Source organism: Schistocerca nitens, chromosome 4 (genome assembly GCF_023898315.1).
Source record: "Schistocerca nitens isolate TAMUIC-IGC-003100 chromosome 4, iqSchNite1.1, whole genome shotgun sequence".
In the NCBI taxonomy this organism is placed as follows: Eukaryota; Metazoa; Arthropoda; class Insecta; order Orthoptera; family Acrididae; genus Schistocerca; species Schistocerca nitens.
The window spans coordinates 853,847,765-853,870,801 of record NC_064617.1 but is presented as its reverse complement, the minus strand read 5'-3'; the positions used below and the strand labels follow the sequence as shown (position 1 = coordinate 853,870,801).

At 40.3% G+C, this 23,037-nt stretch overlaps 1 protein-coding gene across 1 annotated transcript in view; it reads right to left on the bottom strand.

The window, feature by feature from the left end:
- Nucleotides 1-21,612, bottom strand: part of LOC126253294 (eukaryotic translation initiation factor 3 subunit E) — a 43,643-nt gene extending 22,031 nt beyond the window's left edge. The window contains exons 1-3 of the mRNA XM_049954524.1: nucleotides 21,441-21,612; nucleotides 21,243-21,359; nucleotides 4,779-4,940 (exon numbers count right to left, since the gene is read on the bottom strand). Of these exons, the coding sequence (XP_049810481.1) occupies nucleotides 4,779-4,940; nucleotides 21,243-21,359; nucleotides 21,441-21,530 (369 nt within the window). The 5' untranslated portion in view covers nucleotides 21,531-21,612. The remainder of the gene's footprint in view (nucleotides 1-4,778; nucleotides 4,941-21,242; nucleotides 21,360-21,440) is intronic.
- Nucleotides 21,613-23,037: the final 1,425 nt, after the last annotated feature.

Below are 23,037 nucleotides of genomic sequence, written 5' to 3'. Positions count from 1 at the left end.
TTTTTTGCCATAGTGAGTCTGCTTTTGATGTCCTTGCTCCGTCCGTCATTGGTTATTTTACTGCCTAGGTAACAGAATTCCTTAACTTCATTGACTTCGTGACCATCAATCCTGATGTTAAGTTTCTCGCTGTTCTCATTTCTACTACTTCTCAATACCTTCGTCTTTCTCCGATTTACTCTCAAACCATACTGTGTACTCATTAGACTGTTCACTCCGTTCAGCAGATCATTTAATTCTTCTTCACTTTCACTCAGGATAGCAATGTCATCAGCGAATCGTATCATTGATATCCTTTCACCTTGTACTTTAATTCCACTCCTGAACCTTTCTTTTATTTCCATCATTGCTTCCTCGATGTACAGATTGAAGAGTAGGGGCGAAAGGCTACAGCCTTGTCTTACACCCTTCTTAATACAAGCATTTCGTTCTTGATCGTCCACTCTTATTATTCCCTATTGGTTGTTGTACATATTGTATATGACCCGTCTCTCCCTATAGCTTACCCCTACTTTTTTCAGAATCTCGAACAGCTTGCACCATTTTATATTGTCGAACGCTTCTTCCAGGTCGACAAATCCTATGAAAGTGTCTTGATTTTTCTTTAGCCTTGCTTCCATTATTAGCCGTAACGTCAGAATTGCCTCTCTCGTCCCTTTACTTTTCCTAAAGCCAAACTGATCGTCACCTAGCGCATTCTCAATTTTCTTTTCCATTCTTCTGTATATTATTCTTGTAAGCAGCTTCGATGCATGAGCTGTTAAGCTGACTGTGCGATAATTCTCGCACTTGTCAGCTCTTGCCGTCTTCGGAATTGTGTGGATGATGCTTTTCCGAAAGTCAAATGGTATGTCGCCAGACTCATATATTCTACACACCAACGTGAATAGTCGTTTTGTTGCCACTTCCCCCAATGATTTTAGAAATTCTGATGGAATGTTATCTATCCCTTCTGCCTTATTTGACCGTAAGTCCTCCAAAGCTCTTTTAAATTCTGATTCTAATACTGGATCCCCTATCTCTTCTAAATCGACTCCTATTTCTTCTTCTATCACATCAGACAAATCTTCACCATCATAGAGGCTTTCAATGTATTCTTTCCACCTCTCTGCTCTCTCCTCTGCATTTAACAGTGGAATTCCCGTTGCACTCTTAATGTTACCACCGTTGCTTTTAATGTCACCAAAGGTTGTTTTGACTTTCCTGTATGCTGAGTCTGTCCTTCCGACAATCATATCTTTTTCGATGTCTTCAAATTTTTCCTGCAGCCATTTCGTCTTAGCTTCCCTGCACTTCCTATTTATTTCATTCCTCAGCGACTTGTATTTCTGTATTCCTGATTTTCCCGGAACATGTTTGTACTTCCTCCTTTCATCAATCAACTGAAGTATTTCTTCTGTTACCCATGGTTTCTTCGCAGCTACCTCCTTTGTACCTATGTTTTCCTTCCCAACTTCTGTGATGGCCCTTTTTAGAGATGTCCATTCCTCTTCAACTGTACTGCATACTGCGCTATTCCTTACTGCTGTATCTATAGCGTTAGAGAACTTCAAACGTATCTCGTCATTCCTTAGTACTTCCGTATCCCACTTCTTTGCGTATTGATTCTTCCTGACTAATGTCTTGAACTTCAGCCTACTCTTCATCACTACTACATTGTGATCTGAGTCTATATCTGCTCCTGGGTACGCCTTACAGTCCAGTATCTGATTTCGGAATCTCTGTCTGACCATGATGTAATCTAATTGAAATCTTCCCGTATCTCCCGGCCTTTTCCAAGTATACCTCCTCCTCTTGTGATTCTTGAACAGGGTATTCGCTATTACTAGCTGAAACTTGTTACAGAACTCAATTAGTCTTTCTCCTCTTTCATTCCTTGTCCCAAGCCCATATTCTCCTGTAACCTTTTCTTCTACTCCTTCCCCTACAACTGCATTCCAGTCGCCCATGACTATTAGATTTTCGTCCCCCTTTACATACTGCATTACCCTTTCAATATCCTCACACACTTTCTCTATCTGTTCATCTTCAGCTTGCGGCGTCGGCATGTATACCTGAACTATCATTGTCAATGTTGGTCTGCTGTCGATTCTGATTAGAACAACCCGGTCACTGAACTGTTCACAGTAACACACCCTCTGCCCTACCTTCCTATTCATAACGAATCCTACACCTGTTACACCATTTTCTGCTGCTGTTGATATTACCCGATACTCATCTGACCAGAAATCCTTGTCTTCCTTCCACTTCACTTCACTGACCCCTACTATATCTAGATTGAGCCTTTGCATTTCCCTTTTCAGATTTTCTAGTTTCCCTACCACGTTCAAGCTTCTGACACTCCACGCCCCGACTTGTAGAATGTTATCCTTTCGTTGATTATTCAATATTTTTCTCATGGTAACCTCCCCCTTGGCAGTCCCCTCCCGGAGATCCGAATGGGGGACTATTCCGGAATCTTTTGCCAATGGAGAGATCATCATGACACTTCTTCAATTACAGGCCACATGTCCTGTGGATACACGTTACGTGTCTTTAATGCAGTGGTTTCCATTGCCTTCTGCATCCTCATGTCGTTGATCATTGCTGATTCTTCCGCCTTTAGGGGCAATTTCCCACCCCTAGGACAAGAGAGTGCCCTGAACCTCTATCCGCTCCTCTGCCCTCTTTGACAAGGCCATTGGCAGAATGAGGCTGACTTCTTATGCCGGAAGTCTTCGGCCGCCAATGCTGATTATTTATCAAAATTTAGGCATTGGTGGGGATCGAACCCGGGACCGAAGACGTTTTGATTATGAATCAAAGACGCTACCCCCAGACCACAGCTCCATATGCCACGGCAAACTGGCTGCCACTGGCTCTGGCGGTGACAAACTGCTGTGCAGTTAGCAACATTCCATGACCGATAACACGGTTCCTGGTGTGTCCGCAGTGCTATGCGTTTGATCATCGCATGCACTGATTTCTCGTAGTGTCCAGTGCAAGTATGGTGGATCTTATTCACTTGTGTCAGTGTTCGTTTCTCATTTTCCGAGAGTGTATTTATGGACATGGGTTCCTTATCAAAACTTTATCTAGCGAGCCTTCTTGCAACCCCTAGAAGCCTGTAATAGGAATTGTGAGAAACCCTATATAATACTTCTATGCTGTGATCTGTTGCAGACCAAAACAAGCAACAGCTACAAAACTTTTACTGAAGGAATCTGGTCATATCCCCTTGTTACAATGGGGAAATATGGAATAAACGAAGTGAGGGAAGAAATTTGAGTGCTAGTCAGCATGCTTTTCAGTGAATGGATGCTAAGAACAAAGGATATATGTTCCCAGCAAACCACCCTTTGTTGATTCCTCCTAGGGAACTAATTGGTTGGAGAAATGTTAATTGGTATTTAATAATTCATGGAAAGTTGCATAAGGGTGGTAAGAAAAATAAAGAGGCATGAGGACACAAAGTGTGGTGATGTTCATTTTGGTTGAATTGCAAATCACCAGTCATCCAACAGTTACAGTCTGATGCAGGCGCGGCTCGTAATTAAAGGCTCTGAGGCGGAGCCGCCCCAAAATATATGTTAAAGTAAATTTCGCAGGAACGTATTACATAATTTAAATTATCAGGACGAATTTCGCATAATTCCCATTCCGATTAAAATAACGACGGTCAACGTTTTTGGAACTGTTTGTATCGATAGATGTTTTACGAACGGTTAGTAGTGTTTAGGCTGCGCCTTGGAACGTCCGTAAACTGCATGTAGTAGCGGTTTGGGGGCGTGGCTTCTACATAGTACTGCCCTTTATGGGCGACCCGAAGGCTCAGAGCTTGCAGCCTAAGGGTGTCATACCAACCACCACACTTTTTCACGTTCCACTATCTATGTAATAAAGGAATGTAGAGTGACCGAAACTTTGCTATCCAATCTCTGTCGCTGCACATCTCTACTGCGCTTCGATGCGTCATTAATCGACGTTTATTATTATTGTTTTGATAATGTTTTACATAGTTGTTTTGTTTCTGCCACCATCTAGCGACAGTTTCATAAGTGATTAGAGGACAAAACGCGCGAAATTTGTCCCATTACTTTACTTTCCTTGCTTGCTGATGCTGACTGCTTTTGTTGATATCGTATGATATTAGCAAGTTTCTTTTTTGGAGTGTATTTTGCAAGATTTTAGTGAGTTTTACTTGCACAAGACCTGTAACGTCACCAAAACATCACAGTATCGTCATGCGAACTCGTAAACTTCGAGCTTTGGAGGTAAACCACAATAAACGCCTTAAGTTTAGAACTGAAAACACTTAAAATATTAAGCAGCCGCAAAGTTAACATTCATAGCATTAAAGATCTCTCCGAAATGCGTCTTTTCATATGATTTGCTGCAAAGTGTCAGAAAATGTAATGATGACGTTTAGAAATACTAACCAAAGATTTTAACTCGAAGTTAGCTTCTAATGATATTTAATACCTGATTATAGAAGATACAGTACGTAAAATTAAGGGTAGAGAGTGATATGCCCACCCCCCTCCCCCTGAATTCTTAGTTGTTTATGTCAGACTAATCTGTAGCGTAACCCTAGGTCTATGTTGGCTCCGATCGATAAATACCGCAGCCTTCCCCAGTATAGAAACCACGAGCCGCGCCTGGTCTGATGGTATATATAGAGTAAAGGATTATTCATTTCCCCAAAAGAATCCTAACAGTTTCAAGCTGTTCAGTTTCTTAGAGAGAAAAAGGGGAGAAAAAGGAATTAATACCATTGGCAATCAAGTAATAACACTCACATTATGTTCTTTAATGAGGTTCTGTACAAATGCCTCGGGATCTCTAATATTCTCCATCTTGTTCATTACATCATCATTTGATATAATCTCCAGGACCGCTGCCACATCTTTCTGAATCACTGCTAGCTGTGTAACGACCTCTGCTCTCTTCTGTTTCAGGGACTGCAATGAAAGAACATTGAATTACAACCACATTTAATGACAATTATATTCATAGAAATAATGGAAATAATACCCAATAATGACAGATTTCATGCTACAGTAGTGCATCAAAAATAGGAGTTGCATGAACAAGATACTTGGCAGCTCAGCAAGTAGGTGTCACACTACGAATTCATTTAGGGTTCATATCTTGGCAGGCCAAGGTTAGTTCTTCCCAGCAGTTTACATGATTTCCACCTCTGACACCACTTTGCATTTGTAAGCAACACAAGTGGTACACAGACTGCTTTTGTAGATACAAATTTTGTCCCTCTGGCGGTGACAGAAGTTAGAGCTGTACAAACTCAAATAAAATAACACCTAATAAACAACAGTGGTATTCACAACCATATCCAAATCAATGACAGCTTTAATTTTATTTGTATGTAACACAATTATAAAGATAAAAAAAATTAAAGATATATCATTGTATGTCCTAGAAGTGGGAATTGCTCTCTCTGCCAACGATGTGTGTATTATAATCAGGGTTAATGGACATCACTCCAGATGTAGTTGAAAGTAGATTTAACCCTTCGATGGGTGTGCCTGTGGCAGTTAGCCACAAGATTTAGTTTTCTGTTAGTTAGATAGCGTTACAGTTGCGTCCAAGTCCAGATACGTATTTGTTATTCTCAACAGGTGTCACCACTTAGTACATTTGCGTGATTCATGCTTTCAGTAGTTTGGTCGCTTGTGGAAATGGAGAAAAAGAAGGGATTTGACAGGCACCGTCTTAACTGTACGTCCTGAAGACTATGAGAAAGTATTGCGAGAATTGTCAGATGTAGAATTACAAGAATTGTGAGATTCGTGTGAATCTGAGTCAAAAGAGGAAGTTATTGAAGAAGAAAACCACAGTGATGACTTTGAACAATCAAAAATGGTTCAAATGGCTCTGAGCACTATGGGACTCAACTGCTGACGTCATAAGTCCCCTAGAACTTAGAACTACTTAAACCTAACTAACCTAAGGACAACACACACATCCATGCCCGAGGCAGGATTCGAACCTGCGACCGTAGCGGTCGCGCGGTTCCAGACTGTAGCGCCAGAACCGCTCGGTTTGAACAATCAACAGAGGAAACAGATGACCATCTGGTTGAAGAGAAGAGAAAACAAACAGATGATTACCGATTTTATGTAGGAGAAGATAAAGAAACTATCTGGATAAGTGAACCACTTCCTTCTTCTCCTAAAACCAAGGCTGAGAGCAGGCCAGGTCCAAAAGCAACTGCTGAAATTACCGAAAAAGAAAGTGATGCATTTTACCTATTTATTACTGATGGGAAGATTGACAACAATGTGGAAAATACAAACCGATACATCTAGAATAGTAAAAGAGCTTAAGTTCAATAGTTGAGAGAACAACTGCAGAGACATCACAAAACCAGAGATAAAAGCTCTTTTAGGTGCATTGTATCTAATAGGTGTAAAGAAAGGAGGACACACGGATTACTCTGAACCGTGAGATGCATATGGTACAGGAATGATTATTTTACAAGCTCTCTTCAGCTATAAGCGCTTTCTGCTTCAAACTCTTAGGTTCGACGACCTGGTTACTCGGGGGTGGGGGGGAATAAATAAATAAATAAACCAACAACAAAGTGACAAACTAGCACCTATTCGGGACTTGTTTGTCAACAACTTCCTTGCTCACTACAATGCCAGCGAGTTTGTAACTATTGACGAGATGTTGCACCCTTCCAGATGATGCTGCAGATTTGTTCAGTATATCTCTAATAAGCCTGCAAAATATGGGATCAAGATTTATGACCTGTGTGATTTTACACCCTACACTTTGAAATTTACTGTGGCAAGCAGATGCCAGGACCCTACCTGAACTCTAACAAGCCTGATGACATTGTACAAAGATTAGTGACACCATCTGGATTGGTAACACCAACTGAGAAAACCAACAGAGATCTTACGACTGACAATTGGCTACCCTGTGGCTGAGAATCTCCTCGGCAAAGGTTTGACTTTCTTGGAAACAACGAAAAAAATAAGAAGAAATACCTCAAGAATTCCAAGCAAATAAAACTTGAGAAGTCCAGTATGTCTCTTTGGTTTTCACAACAATTTTTGTATGGTCTATTTTTTTTATCGACAATGCACAGAACAAATGAAATAGATCAAGAGACTAAGAAATCGAGAGTGAATTTGGACTACAATGCTACCGAAGGAGGAGTACACACTGTAGATCAGATGTGCTCATCCTAAAGTACTTCCAGAATAACGCGACGATGGCCACTTGCACTTTTCTACAGATATCTAGACATTTCTGGGATAAACGCAAACATTATTTTCAAATTCAACAATCCTGATAATAAAGAAAGAAGACGAATTTTTTTGAAACATCTTGCTCTGAACCTAATGGAAGAACATTTGAATCAACGAACATTACTTGAGACACTTCCCAACTATATTCACGCCTTCTTCACCAAGTATAGGCACGATGAAGAGAAGACCAAGAAGCCAACAAAACCTGGAATTTGTTACATATGTGGCAGGCAAAAAAACAGAACCACAACAGCATGTATGAAATGCAAGGAAAATGTATGCAATAAACGTAGTGTCATCGATACAAAATGTGTACAATGTGAAAGTGAGCTGCAGACGGAAGTTAACCAATTTATTCACAATCTGAAACAGGAGTGGGAGTTTATGAATGCTCCATTTCATAATGTGTTCCCTTGTTACTTTCTTTTCATGTGAATCAGTGCAATGAAGTGATATAATTAAAAGAACCATGAAGGTAATACAGGATATCGGCTTGTTATAAATTACAATGACAATGATAGACAATTGTGAAGGCAACAAATAAATAAAAGATTATTTTTATTGAGCCATGTAATGTTATGTCTTCTCCAATAAAATGCAACTGGCGATTATATAAAGATTATTTTTCCTCAGGTTAAAAATGTAATACTAATTGCGGTGTAAAGGCTGCGACGCGCCCACTCATGGAAGTACGAAAGGCGCGCCTACTGAAGGGTTAAGCACAATATTAGCTTAAAGAAAAAAAGACAGGTTGGGATCAAGTCAGAATAGGAAAATAAGAATCCTGCTTCTAGATAGCATTCGTGGGAGGGGTGTAGGTCAGCAGCTTCAGGAGAAATTAAGTGCAGGGTACCAGGTCACAAGTTTTGTGAAACCAAGTGCTAACCTTAGCCAGGTGACAGAAAACTTGGGTCAGCTATGCAAGGACTTTGAGAAGGAAGATCAGGTAATTATAGTTGGGGGAGCAGCAAACAGCCTGGCTATGAATCCAAGTAATAGTATCAGGAGCGACCTGGACAAAATAGGAGCAGAAACTGGGCACACAAATGTGGGGTTTGTGGAGGTCTTAGTAATATGATTAGCCCTGTGTAAACACTGTTGTAAGGCATGTTAACACTGAGCTGAACAGGATGCTCCAGACACCGGCAAAATCTCACATAAGTGATGTTCCAATTGATGCTATTGGTAGGTGAGGATACACTACATACGGCCTGCACCCAACTAGAAAGGGAAAAGATATGTTAGCTTCTCTACTATGATCCCTGTGGTTAATGTGACCAGGTAGACAGGTTGTTTAGGTTAACACCGAAGTCCAGACAGACAACATTCAAGAAACATAGAATAAAAGAAGCTACATGTACACTAAATGGGGATAAATTAATAGTAGTATCAATTTACTTCATCAAAATACCAGAGGAATAAAAAATAAAGTACATGAGTTGTTAGTGTGTTTAGATGATCTTGAAAATAAGAATGAGATTGATATACTTTGTCTGCCTGAACCCCACATAACCATGGGGATGCAATGTGTCAGTATAAATGGGTATAATACACCATCTTATACGTGCAGTTCTAGCACGGATAAAGGAGGAGTTGCCATTTACACAAAACAAGGTTATAAGTACAAAACTGTAGAAGCAAGCAACTTTTGTGTTGATCAGCACTTTGAAGTTTGTGTATGTGAACTACAGCTAGATATTAGCAACAGTGTACAGCTCCCCATTACGAGATTGGGAGCTATTCATAAAAAAGTTTGACTCCCTATTATGCTGTCTGTCAGACGAAAAGAAGAAGTTATTAATCAGTGGTGATTTCAATGTAAACTTTCTAAGCAATTCTGATAGGAAAGGTAAACTAGAGCATTATTAATGACATATAAGTTAGAATGAGCGATCAATTTCCCTACAAGTATAGCTCAAGACAGTAGCACTCTAACAAAAACTTCAAATTTGTGAGAATTCCTAAAGGATCAAACTGCTTAGGTCATCAGTCCCTAGACTTACATACTAGTTAAATTAACTTAAACTAATCTATGTTAAGAACAGCACACACACCCGTGCGAGGACTCGAACCTCTGGCGGGAGGGGCCATGCAGTCTGTGACATGACGCCTCAAACCGTGCGGCCACTTTGCGCGGCAGCACTCTAACGGATAATGTACTTGTGCAGCAAGAGGAAGTAAAACTAACACATGCTTTCCCTGTGATAAATGGATTTTCAGACCATGATGCACATCTGATTAACTTACAAAACTTATCATGGTGTGCAGTTCAGAAACCATGAAGTAAAAGTGTAAGGCTGGTCAACCTGGTATCTATACAGCACTTAAACGATAATTGGGGAGATGTATATAATGAGCCAAATACCAATGATAAATGCAACATATGTCTTGATAAATTTATATCCCTTTTTGAAAATTGTTGCCCCAAAAAAATTACTAAATGTAATGCCAAACAGTTTTCAAAGAAACCTTGTATTACTAAAGATATTAAAGTGTCTTCAGAAAGAAAAAGAAAATTTTATGACAGAGCAAGAATTAGTAAAGACCCAGAAGTAATTTTACACTATAGAAATTATTGTAACATACTGAGAAAAGTTGTCAGAAAATCAAAAAATATGTATATTAGAGATGGAATCAATAACTTGGAAAATAAAATCAAATCACTATGGAATGATGTCAGAAGAGAGACAGGAAAATTAACCACTGGGGAAGGTAGTATTACTATTAAAGAGAATGAGACCATCTTAACCAACAGTACACAAGTAGCTAATGTATTTAACGACCATTTCTTAAGTGTGGGTGCAAAATTGGTGGGAAAAGTTCAAAACAACAAGCCAAGCAGTACATGTAAGAGCCAGTTTTGAGAAATCCTTGTCAGATTAATTTTCATCTCACAGCATCTTGTGAAATACGGAAAGTCACTAAATCTCTGATAAATAAATCTTCTGTTGGATTAGATGACATCTCTAACAAGATATTAAAACAATGTGGAGCAATTACAGCTGATGTTCTGAGTCACATCTGTAATGTATCACTAACTCAAGGTACTTTCCCATACAGGTTAAAATATGCCATTGTCAAGCCTCTACACAAAAAAGGGGACACCACAGACGTCAATAATTACTGGTCAGTATCCTTGCTTACAGCATTTTCAAAAATCGCCGAGAATGTAATGTACTCAAGAGTGGTTAGCCATCTCAACAGTAATGGGATACTTAGTAAATCACAGTTTGGATTTCAAAAACGATGTTCTACTGAAACAGCAATAAACAATTTCACTGCCACATAATAGAACCTTCAAATAGTGAAATGTCTCCAACAGAAATTTTCTGTGACTTATCCAAAGCATTTGATTGCGTGAACCATGACATTATGTTACAGAAATTACAATTCTGCAGTATAAACGGAACAGAATATGAGTGGTTTAAGTCATATCTACAGAACAGGAAGCAAAAAGTTTCTTTATATGGTTTAATATAACAACGAAAACAATCAATTATTGATAAAATTATTTAATTGGATGGATAAAAAGTCTACTCACAAAGTGGTGGCAGCACACACATATAAAAGACTGGTGTAACTGGCAAGCTTTTGGAGCCAGTGGCTCCTCCTTCTGGCAGAAGAGATGAAGGGGAAGGAAAAAGAGTGAAGGAAACGAACTGGAGACGTCTAGGAAAAGGGGTGGATTTTGGGAAAGTCTCCCAGAACTGCGGGTCAAGGGAGACTTACTGTATAGGATGAGAAAGAAAGAATGATTGTTGGGGACTGCATCGGAAGAGATTTGAAAGCTTGAGAGCTAAAAGGTGGAAGACAGGGTAATACAGAAGACAGAGATTACTATTACAACATTGTGCACGAGTTAATAAGAGTGAGAAGCTAAGAGCATTGTACGTAATGGAGGGGCAAGGGGTGGTGAAAAATAGACGGGAAAGACTATGAAAAATGTAGAAAACTAAAACAGAGTGAAGCAAAGAATTGTTACAGTGAAGAAAAGATGAGACAGAAGAAATTAATGTAGTGCTAGTTCCCACCTGCAGAGTTCTGAGAAACTTATCTGGGGGAAGAATCCAGATGGTGCGTGTGGGCATGAATGTCATTTTGTAGAGCATGCACTGCAACAGGATATTGTAAGTTGCCAGTATATACCCAATACTAAATTATCAGTTAGAATGATATATAAAATATTTGATTCGGAAGGCCACGCCTCTGAAGGTAAAACAAGGAATCTTGCCTGATGTGACGCATCATGGATGTAAGTCTTTATGTGATACTGTACAACATGCTGTTTGTACATTTTATGAAGATGATGAGTACAGTTGTTTGTGTCCAGGGATGAAATGCTTTGTTTCTGTCTGATCGGAATGTGGTGTTAAAGAACACAAGCAGAATCACCTTGTTTTACTGAATTTGAAGGAGCTGTATGCAGCCTTCAAAGAGAAGTTTTCCACTTATAAAATTGGTTTCTTGAAATCTGCAGAGTTGCGTCCCAAATGGTGTGTACTTGCAGATGCTCATGGAATCCATGGTGTGTGTGTGTGTGTGTGTGTGTGTGTGTGTGCATTTATCACCAGAACAAGAAGCTGATGTTAGATGTTGCCAAGCTTATTAAGAAGATAACTACAGACTTACTTGAGAAGATTGTCTGCTCTACAGAGAGCAAGGACTGTTATAAAAGTGTGATAAGTGCCCTGGAGTGCAACGTATTTCAGCTCTTCTTGCAGAATCAGAAGCACTTTTCACTTAAAACTTCCGGGCTGATAGGCCGTGGTCGAAGTATAAAACTGTCTCCTAACGTTTCATCTCCGACTGCGGGAGACATCCTCGGAGGTAAAGCGGCGAAGTTTTAAGTGAAGACAATACCGGCCGTGAAAGTTTACATTGTATGATCAGAAGCACTTTGTTTGGCTGAAGATGTCCAGTATATGCAGTGGATCACAACAGATTGGTGTACATTGATATCGGTGATGGAAATACTTGATTTCATGTACAATTTTTGCAACAAACTGGAATTGCTGAAAAGTCATCATTTTATAGCAAAATAACAATCATGTTATCTAACTTCACTGAAAGAAACACTTGGCCCAACAGAGTGTACTGTGATTGGAGATTTTCTGAGAATTACTCATTTATTGTACAAGATGCGGCACAAGTATTTCACTGGCAGCAATCCCAGGCCACGGCGCATCCTATCAAAATCAGGATCAGCATCATCAACTGTAAAGACAATGTGCATAATAAGCGATTTATCTCATTCACTCAACAGCTGCAGGATATTATTATCAGAAAACATTTATTCCCCATATAAAAGATGCAATACCACACTTAGGAAAAATTCGTTACTTTTCAGATGGAGCATCAGCTCAATATAAAAACCAGAAAAATTTAAAAATCTGACACTACATTCTGAGGACTTCGGAATTGATGTTGAGTGGCACTTCTTTGCCACTAGCCATGGGAAGAGTGCCTGTGATGGAGTTGGGCGGGGGGTGGGGGCAGTCAAAAGACTGGCTGCCAGGAGGAGTCTTCAAGAACTTCTCCACCCAGTCCTCACTGCACAAGCACTTTCTGAATTTGGATCGCAAGAGATAAAGGGTATTCAGTTATGCTACGTGTCCTCAGAAGACATTGAAAATAACAGTGCAATGCTACTGAATGAAAGATTTTTTCAGTGCAGAACAATTCCAAACGCAAGACAGTACCACCACTTTATACCTGCTTAAAATGATGATGTTAAGATGTAATGAACTTCATGCTCCGTGAGATATGATATGGGTTATCTCACACACAGTGCAGAGGCACAACAGTCTCCAGTACAATACCAAGAAGTATCATTGCAGGATACCACGCCGTCTTCTTACGTTATTTGTGTCTACGATTCTAAGTTGTACCTTGCCTTTGTTATGGACTGCTCTGAAGACGACAGAGATGTTTTGGTGAAGTATCTGCATCCACCTGGACCAGCTAAAGCTTACTTTTTAACCAATGAAGTCAGCTGGGCGAAACTCAGGAACATTCTACAACCAAATATTGTGTTTATGCACTGGACAGGGCAATTGAAATTGAAATACTCCAGTTGTTTAACAACTTTCTGCAGTCCAAGTGAGGAAAGGCACCGATCTTCAATGCATGTGCTTCCTATATGAAACATATTATTTCTAATTCAGGTTGACTATGCTGCAGAATAATGAGTCTCTTATGTCAAATTCTGTGGCATTTACAATATTTACCGAAGCGTTCGATCCCACCCGTCGGCTTTGACCCGTGACGTAAGGCTGTTGTGGTGTGTGACGTCACGGTGGTGCGGAATTTAGTTTGTGAGAGTGGCATGTTTGTAGGTGTCATTTTGATGCGATCGGTGGTGCTCTCTGGTGGTGTGTTAGGTGATGTTTTTGGTTTAGTTTGTGACTGTGGCGTCGTGTGTGAATTTTGGTAAATTGATTTTTTATATCTTTGGTAGGTATGGATATGACTGACAGGGTCAACAGTTTTTGGTTGTCGGCAATGATGGGGGACAGTGCTTTGTCTCTAATAAAATTTCTTCAACTATTCGGATTTTTGGATGAAGTCGTGAAGTGTTCAGTATGTCGTGAAGAAATGAGGCTTACTTAAAGTTCCGGCGTCTCGGACCAGGGATGTGTATGTGGAGATGTTGTAAGGATAACAGGTCAAGGGAAGTGTTCGATCCCAATTTATGGGATTGGGAGCTGCTGTTGAGCTATATAGATCAAGGGAAGTGTCCGATTCCAGATGATATTGTATTTAGTGGTATTTGGGGAGTTTTGTAATGTTGGTTTTTTTCGTTGTTTTGTATGGGGGTGGGTGTCTAAATTTGTTTATATTTATGGATATAATAGAGGGAAACATTCCACGTGGGTTTATATTTAGTTTGTCCTCACCCAAAACCCCCCTATTTCCCGCATTTGTCCCGTTAGTGTCATTAGGCTTTTTGTGGAATGTGTGTGTGTTTGTTTTTCGATGTATTTTTGTCCTCATAATGTGAATGTAACGACTTGATATATGCCATATTGGAATCGTGGTTTATGGTCGTTTCCACCATATTTGTGACGTCATGGGTCAAAGCAGACGGGCAGGATCGGACGCTTCAGTCTTTCCCTTATCAACACATACACGCTGTTAAAGAGTATAGTAAAAAAAGTTATGCATTGGAGTAACACAAAGATATTTGGAGGGAGGGGGGTAATTAGACTTAGATACAAGCTACATAATGAAGCAATTTTCAGCACACTGTGACCCTGCACACACTGCATTTGGGGAGGTCCCAAATAGTGATTTTCGACAATTTCAGAATTTTCAAAATAAAAAAAGTCAATGTGCGCATGCAAGTAACACAAACAATTTTTTTTTTTTTATGAATTCAGCCTTATCACCTCTCTATACACACCAAATATTGTTTTAGTACAATAATTCACATGGGATGAAAAATATTGGAAACCTGCAAAAATGTACTAACTTGTGTAGCTGTTAGTTTAGGTATTACTTTCAAACCATGAACCATAGCAACACATCCTTGCTTTCTCCTACAATGGAGAGGTGTTACCTTTCAAATGAGACCAACCTTTTCGCTGTATCTGATTTAGTATAGGAGCTAGGATGTCACACATGATAGCATGTTATTTGGGGGGGGGGGGGGGGGGAAAGAAGTTACTTTGGGAGAGCCTAGCTCAGCCTTCTGGGTGTTTCAAATTTCACTACCTGAAATACAAACTTACTTTAGTGCAGGCATTAACTGTACAAATTTTCATTAAAATCTGTAACCATGATGTAACCTACTTTGGCTAAAATCTGATGATTTTCAGTGGAATGACCCCGGATGGCATATTTGTGTTGATGAGAACCCCCTTGCCCAGTATGCTGAAGATCTGACAAGAGCCTTCACAGACAGACACCCCCCCCCCCCCCAAAACCTAGCTCAGAGATTTGCCATCTGATCTACAAAACACCACGGCCCATCCCTAACCCATTGCCACGGAGATCATGCCCCTGTGGAAGACCCAGTTGCAAGACCTGCCCAATCCACCCGCACAGTACTTGCTATTCCAGTCTGGTCACAGGTTTATCTTACAACAACAGAGGCAGGGCCACCTATGAAACCAACCAGGTCATATATTAACTCTGCTGCAATTACTGCACTGTTTTTTTTATGTAAGTACCCATCTGAATGAATGGCCACTGTCAAAAAAGGCAAAGAATAGAGGTGACCATCCATTGGCACAACATGCTCTATTTCAATGGCAGCTTGAGAACTTGAGCCATCTGTATCTCTCCCTCCACCACCAGCTTTTCTGAATTACGCAGATGGGATTTATCTCTAACATATCGTATGCTCTCATAGCCCTTCTGGCCTCAACCTCCGTTAACCCACTCCAACCAACAGTCTCTCCTTCCTCTGTCCTATAACCTCCTCCTAACTCATGTCTCCACATCCCCCACTGGGTACAAGACCATGCATCGCATGTCCAGCTCGTACACATGCCACGACTCATTCTCACATTCCCAGCCAGTAAACTAGCTGCCTCCCTACAAGCCACTAGCTACTCACCCTCAACCCCTCTTCCTACCTCCCGCCTCTCTCTCCCTCTAGCCACCCCCCTTGGTACAAGGCCCGCCACCCCCTTGAACTGCAGTTACGGCATTGTGCATCCAGCCAGCACTAAGCAGGTTTTGTGTGTGTGTGTGTGTGTGTGTGTGTGTGTGTGTGTGTGTGTGTGTGTGTGTGTGTGTACCCAGGCTCAAGAAAGCTAGCAAGTTTTTTTCTCTTTTGTGTGTGCGCCTATCAACGATTCAGTGCTTCTGCTATTCGGTGAGTGGTCTCCTTTACCCCTAAATTCGTTACATTCTACCAGAAGTTTCCTAGTACATTGAAGTTAAAATGAGAGAGACTGAAGCTCACATGAAGAGTTGCCAACTTTCGCTACTCCACGTCATCTGCCTTTATCCTCTTCTCTCCCCCTACTTCACCCCCCCCCCCAAACCTGCAATCCACGTAGTGCACAGGCACACAGTTTGTCGCCGTCGCCCCCGCCCCCTCAAGTGAACTTCACAGTACACCATCTTGTCCGCGCACATTCCCACAGGCAGCATTACAGAATCATCTGCTATGTCTCCCCCTCCCACTAATCACTCCAGCTGAGACTACTGCTCACCGTGCTTGGCCCTCAGCACCTTGACATGACAGTGCGTTTGAGTCGTGTGTGCAGGAATTCAGGTGTGTGTGTTTTTTTTATGCCTTAGGAAACACTTTGTCCGATAACTCAATTTACCATTAAATGTACTTTAAATGTGCCTCTCTGCAGTGCTTCCTCCATGTGGTTAGTAGGAATCTGTTCTATGTAATTGTTGCTATATGTGTAAAGCTTCACTCTTGACAGTGAAGGACCATCTTCATCTTAGGTCATGAATTTCAACAGCATTAACATTCTCCTTTGTGAAAAACTTTGGGTATTACAGAAGCATCCGACTCCACCCATCTGCTTTGACCCATGGCGACATCAATATGGCGGAATGGCTATTTCCCATGTATACAAAATGACAGATACACCAAGGATTGTGAACAAAAACAAAAATGACACAATAACATCTCACTAAAAAATTCACTACACTAATTATAACACAACCGACCTACCATAAATAAACAAATAAAACATCACAATTACCACCAAAACAAAATTTACTTGCCAACAAAAGCCAGCAATACCATCTAGGCACGCACACACACATGCACGCACCGGCAATGGCACACTAACCCACAAACCTGACACACAACATTCAGCAATAAGACCAAACATCTACAGAAACTGTACGACAGACATCATCATGTCATCACCCATCTCAAAATGTAATGATATACTTGTGAACTTCACAGTCATATCCATACCCATAAAAAAATAAAAATAAATACATAATAAAAAAAAATTAGACTTCTTTCTGCACAACACACACCAAACTAATCGGACCTAACAAAAACGACAAACACATAAACAAAAATGAACCTTAATCACTCACTGAACACACTTCCACAACCCACGTTACCGCACCAACTACCTACACTCAAAACTACGTTAGCATGATGACAACCAAAACTCAAATGAACCCAATACCACAAGTTAAACTCGGCACACCACCCAGCACACCCACCACCACAGGGCACCATCAAATACCAACACAACATCTACAAACACAACCAACTCAAAAAACTTCGCACCATAATGACATCACACACATCACGCCATTATGTTACAGGTCAATGCAGATGGGTGGAATCAGACACCTCTGTTGGCCCTAACTTTGTTATGAAATGCTGTGCAACAGTGGGGTGCACCTCTCTTTCTCTCTCTGTTGAAGTGTCTGAATGCAGAGAATATGCAGCAAACCCAGCTCAATCCTTCCCTCCACATAACTTTCCTTGTGTGTTGTAAGAAGCTTGAACTTCTCACACATTTAAAACTGCTGATCCATTTATATTAGTAGTTTCGGCAATTAAACAAGGTGTAAATAAAAATTATTATTTTTTTTTATCAGCAACTACTAAATGCATGTTGGGTTCAAGGTCTGCACTTCACACGAGAAGAGGCGTCTGGAGAGAAGTGTGTGATCTGGGTATGTTGCAGTCTCCAACCATTCAAGAACTGCAACAGAGTGAAAAAGAGTGCATTGTCACTGCACAACATGCCACAGTAAAGTTTTTCACAAGGGTGAATATTAATTCTGCTGAAATTTATGACCATTTACTTTATCCTTTATGGTTGCGATAGCCGCTGGTGTGACAATTAATGAAACTATTCATGATATTTTGAAGGCGAGTGGCACTTAATTGTGCTTGCAATCTTTTATATCAGCCATGCAAGTGTGCAGTCATTTGGAAGATTTGAGAGAGTCCAGGGTATGTCAGTGTGTGGTGGTGGAACAGCACAAATAATACTGAACATGTTTGTAAATTCTTCCTGAGGAGCAGTGAGCCAGATGGGTGGAATCAGACACCTCTGTTGGCCCTAACTTTGTTATTGTATGACAAAAATAGTTATGGGGTTTAACAATCCATAACAATGAAATCATTATAGACAGAGTTCAAGCACTGTGTACGTAAGAAAATCAACCATGTACTTTCCAAAGGGAACTGCGGAAAATGCAAATTTAGATGGCCAGTCAAGGTAATTATTTATACCACCATGCTCCCAAACGAAAGTAGTTGGATTAAATGAAGCGCTTGATAGGCTTCACTGCTCACAATCAAACTGTTATCTTCCAACCTAACTATGTTTTGGGTCATGCTTCAGATCAGTGTGTAGGCACAAGCTACGTTCTAAAAACTAATACAGACTCAGTGTTCCATTCTCATTCTGTTTGCACACTGATGACGACACTTGCCACATCATCATTATGTTAATGAGACAAAGCCAATATCTGGTATTGGTTCATTCAGCTGAAATCACGGAAATACAGAAGCGTCCGATCTTACCCGTCGGCTTTGACCCATGACGTCACAAATACCGCGGAAACGACTATAAACAATTCCAATATGGCGGATATAAAAACATCGCATACGTATTGTAAACACTGAAATACACAAGTTTCACAAAAAGCCTAATGACTGTAACGGGACAAGCGTGGGAAATTAGGGGTTTTTGGGTGGGGAGAAACTAAATATACAGAAATGTAGCCACCGACCGCCATTCAAAACCACGCAAAACAACGAAATAAATCAACATCACAAAACTGACCAAATACCAAAAAACACATTCCTATCCATAATCGGACACTTCCCTTAACCTATATAGCTCAACAGAACCTACCGATCACATCCCCCAATAGAAAAGTAAGAAACGAAAGCTTCCCTTACACCTACATACATCGGCACTTATGCAGTTTAGCAGGTACGGAAAAAATTTTTCATTTTTTTTTTCAAAATTTGATCATCATGTGTCGTTATGCGGTGGGGGGAGTCTGCAGTGCCCCCCCATCCCCCCACAGGCTTCATTAGTGTCAAATCAATATTTTCGAATCATAGGCGGCCGCTGCCGCGGCCGCATTCCAAAAAAAAACTCCCAACCTAACCTCAAGTGGGCTACGCTACAGATCAATATGTTCATCAAATTGCTTCATATTACGTATACATGTTCATTAGTGTCAAATCAATATTTTCGAATCATAGGCGGCCGCTGCCGCGGCCGCATTCCAAAAGAAAACTCCCAACCTAACCTCGTATTCAGGGCTACGCTACAGATCAATGTGTAGGTCCCTTACGTCACGGATCAAAGCCGACGCGTGAGATCGGATGTTTCCAACCTATACCCAATACACAAAACATACATAAATAACAAAAAAAAAAAAAACGGAACTTACCTCAAAAAAGTTCCAGCTCCACAAACTAGATTGGCCACCACAATCACACACAAATGCACACACACACACACACACACACACACACACACACACACACACACCAACGAAAAAATACTGAACTAAAATAAAAACCCAACCCACCCAAACGTCAACCCCCTCCCCCACAACTCCAAAATACAACACACAAACACTATACAACAAAATAAACCACCCACCCACCTACCCAGCCCACCCTAACTAACCACTTTCGGTCTATACATTTTACCCACAGCCCTTAAAAAACACACCACCAAAGAGCACCACAAATAAAAACAAGACATCTACAAACACGCCACAATCGCAAACCAAACTCCGCGCCGTAATGACGTCACACACCACAACACGCTTACGTCACGGGTCAAAGCCGACGAGTAAGATCGGACGTTTCTGTTGACCCGAAATCACCTGTTAACTTATAGTTTATTTGGAACAGTGTTTTGAAGAGTAAATCACACTGACTTACTCCATGTAATTCCACAATTTTTTTGAACTTCATGTACAATATACATAGGCTACACAACATTCATCAAAATATGTGGAGTTGTGTTCATTACCTAGCACACATTTTCTCAATTTATCTTACAGGTTTATTTTTTGTGGTGGAATTAAATATGATGTCAACGTAAACATTAGGATACACTACCAGTCAATCTGTTACCAGAAACTTTATTTAGCATTCACATTCATTAGCTTTGTCAACTCTTGAACTAATTATCACTTTGCAATCTCACCTAACACTCAGGATACACTACAGATCAGTGTCACCTCTACCAAGATTTCAGGGGGTCTCATATCATGGTGCAGCCCAATATTTGAATGGTTTTCTAATTAAGAGTCTCAGTGCTAAGGATTAAAACTGTTAACACAAGGTTGCAATGCATTTAATATCCTCATTGAAGACCAAACCATAGTGTTGACGTTTTCACACAATGTTCAAGTAGGCCAACTGCCAAACATACTTTGCAACAAATGTATTAAGATTAAATATGGCACAATGCAAGTAACATAGCCTATTTGTCTATGATTTCCTGCACAAAGCACCTCACTTTTGTGTTCCAACTAGTTGGAATGCATACCGAATATTTTAATATTTTCCACAAAACAATTCCACAGTGAACTGTGGCAGATTTAATCTCGTGTTCGGAACATTCATTTCGTATGCAAGTATTAGGATTTTTCAGAGAACCTGTGTTAAGTACCACACCAACAGCTAACTTATTACCATGACTCGGCGTGCTGAGCAGCCTCCAAGTTCATTAAATTACGAACAGTATTTTCGAAAGGCTGACAGAATAGTTATGTGCAAGACAATTATTTTCCATTGTCCTAGATAATAACCACAGGCTGCACTTTGTAAGAACTGGTGTCGTATTAGGGCATTTCGAATTAACATTAAGTGAATAAATTCTGGAAACAACACAGAGTGCCTAGGGTTGCAAATATGATAAAGTATGAACAGAAACACTGGCGCCGCACGGAGCAGTTGATGGATGATCTTGCAGTGGTGATGTAAACACTCAGAAGTACGGCGAAAAAGTAACAGTGACGTTCACAACCAAGGGAGGCATCGGAAATTCATATTACCTCTGGCACATCTTGATCCGGATACAACTGCTTTCGTATGTCTATCGCGTAATCTACCATATTTGTCTTGCTGAGAATGTCCAGCTTCCCTTGTAAAAGTTCCGTTTCATCGTAAATCTGTAAAGGGACAACATAACCTGAAGACAATACTTACATATGGCACAAGTATCACCCATTTACACATTTGCTTCCTGTTACCTGTTTCGCTGACACAAATTCTAACAATGGAAAAACTAAATGTCTATCCAAATACTGTCCTAACGTCGACGTCAAATCGAACTTCGCCATTGTCTTAAACTACACATACACAACACAGCAGCACAACACAACGTGCACCGTCCTAAGCTCGTGAGTCGTGATGAACTTCTTTGACATTACAAAGTCAAAGATGGCATATCGCAGAACTTCCAAATGTGTCGTTCATAGCTGGGTTTACACTAGCAACATATTGCAGCAATTTACTTGCGCGGAGGAACTTGCCGCGCGAGTTGCGAGTGTAAACTTATCGCCAAGTCGACTTGCGACCGTAGCAATTTATTGCGGAAGTTGCTTGCTGCACGTTTTCCGCTTCCAGTGTGAACATGAACACCACGCAAGAGCTATCTGCAAGTGACTTGCAGCTTTTAGGATTTATTTCTATTTCCTGCAAGTAGGAAGTGCAAGTTATATTAAGTATGTCGTCTGCATAACACTCATATTTAACAGTTTCCTTAATGTGGTGACTTAATTTTATGCAGCTATCTCACGTATTATATGCCAACAAATTTCAGAACTGGAGAAACGAGAATGGACGAAGCAGGACACAGAAAATTTTATTGAAGCCGTGGAGAGCTACCCCGAAATTTGGGACGTACATAACCGGGACTTTAAGGATAGAATGAAGAAGATGTGTGCATTGAACGAAATCTCGTCAATATTCGACACGTCAGTGAAAGAGGTACAAAGAAAGTGTCATAACTTAAAGACCCAATTTTCTCAAGAAGTTAGGAAACTGCAGAAAATAAAAAGAGGCTCTCCTGGCATAGTTTCGGATTCTCGGTGGCCATATTTTTCAGCAATGAAATTTCTAGAGAGTAGTGTTGTCACAACATCTAACAGAATATCTTCGCTATCAACAAAGGTAAGTAGCTGTGAAGTTAAGCTGGGATTCCTTGTTTGTTTACTGTAGCTCCTTGTTGGGAAGTAAAAGTGGGGTAGGCTGCTCTTCATTGTGAGATTTCAATTTTATGACTTTTACCACCTATCTGTATTATGTTAAAGAATTAACTGATAAATACTGTGATAGTGTACTCTCATGATTTATTTATCCCCCTTGAGATGTTTGAGAACCTTGTTTTTACACCACTGTCTGTTGCCTCAATATTTGTGGAAATAATTTGGGTGGGTTCATATTTTTTAAGGCTTCTTATAACACTTAATAATGATTGTTTAGCATAATATCACTGTTCAGAGCCCAATAATTAAGTATCTGTGTAGTATTTCTCTACTGAATGCTTCAGCACAACACTTATCTCCTTCCAGCATTATAGTTCCTCATATAGGTGAATGACCTTCCAGCTAATATCCAAGAAGCAGAATTAGTTCTTTTTGTTGATGAGACTAGTATTGTAATCAATCCAAGCATTCAACAAAAGAAGTGGTAAACAGTGTTGTTAAAAGTATCATTGCCTGATTTTCTGCAAATGGTCCCACCCTCAATTTAAAAAGAAAAAAGAAATCAGTCCTGCACATCCAGGTGTGTACAACACCAGTGATAAGTTGATAGATGGTGAGGAAATAATGAATTGGGTGGAAA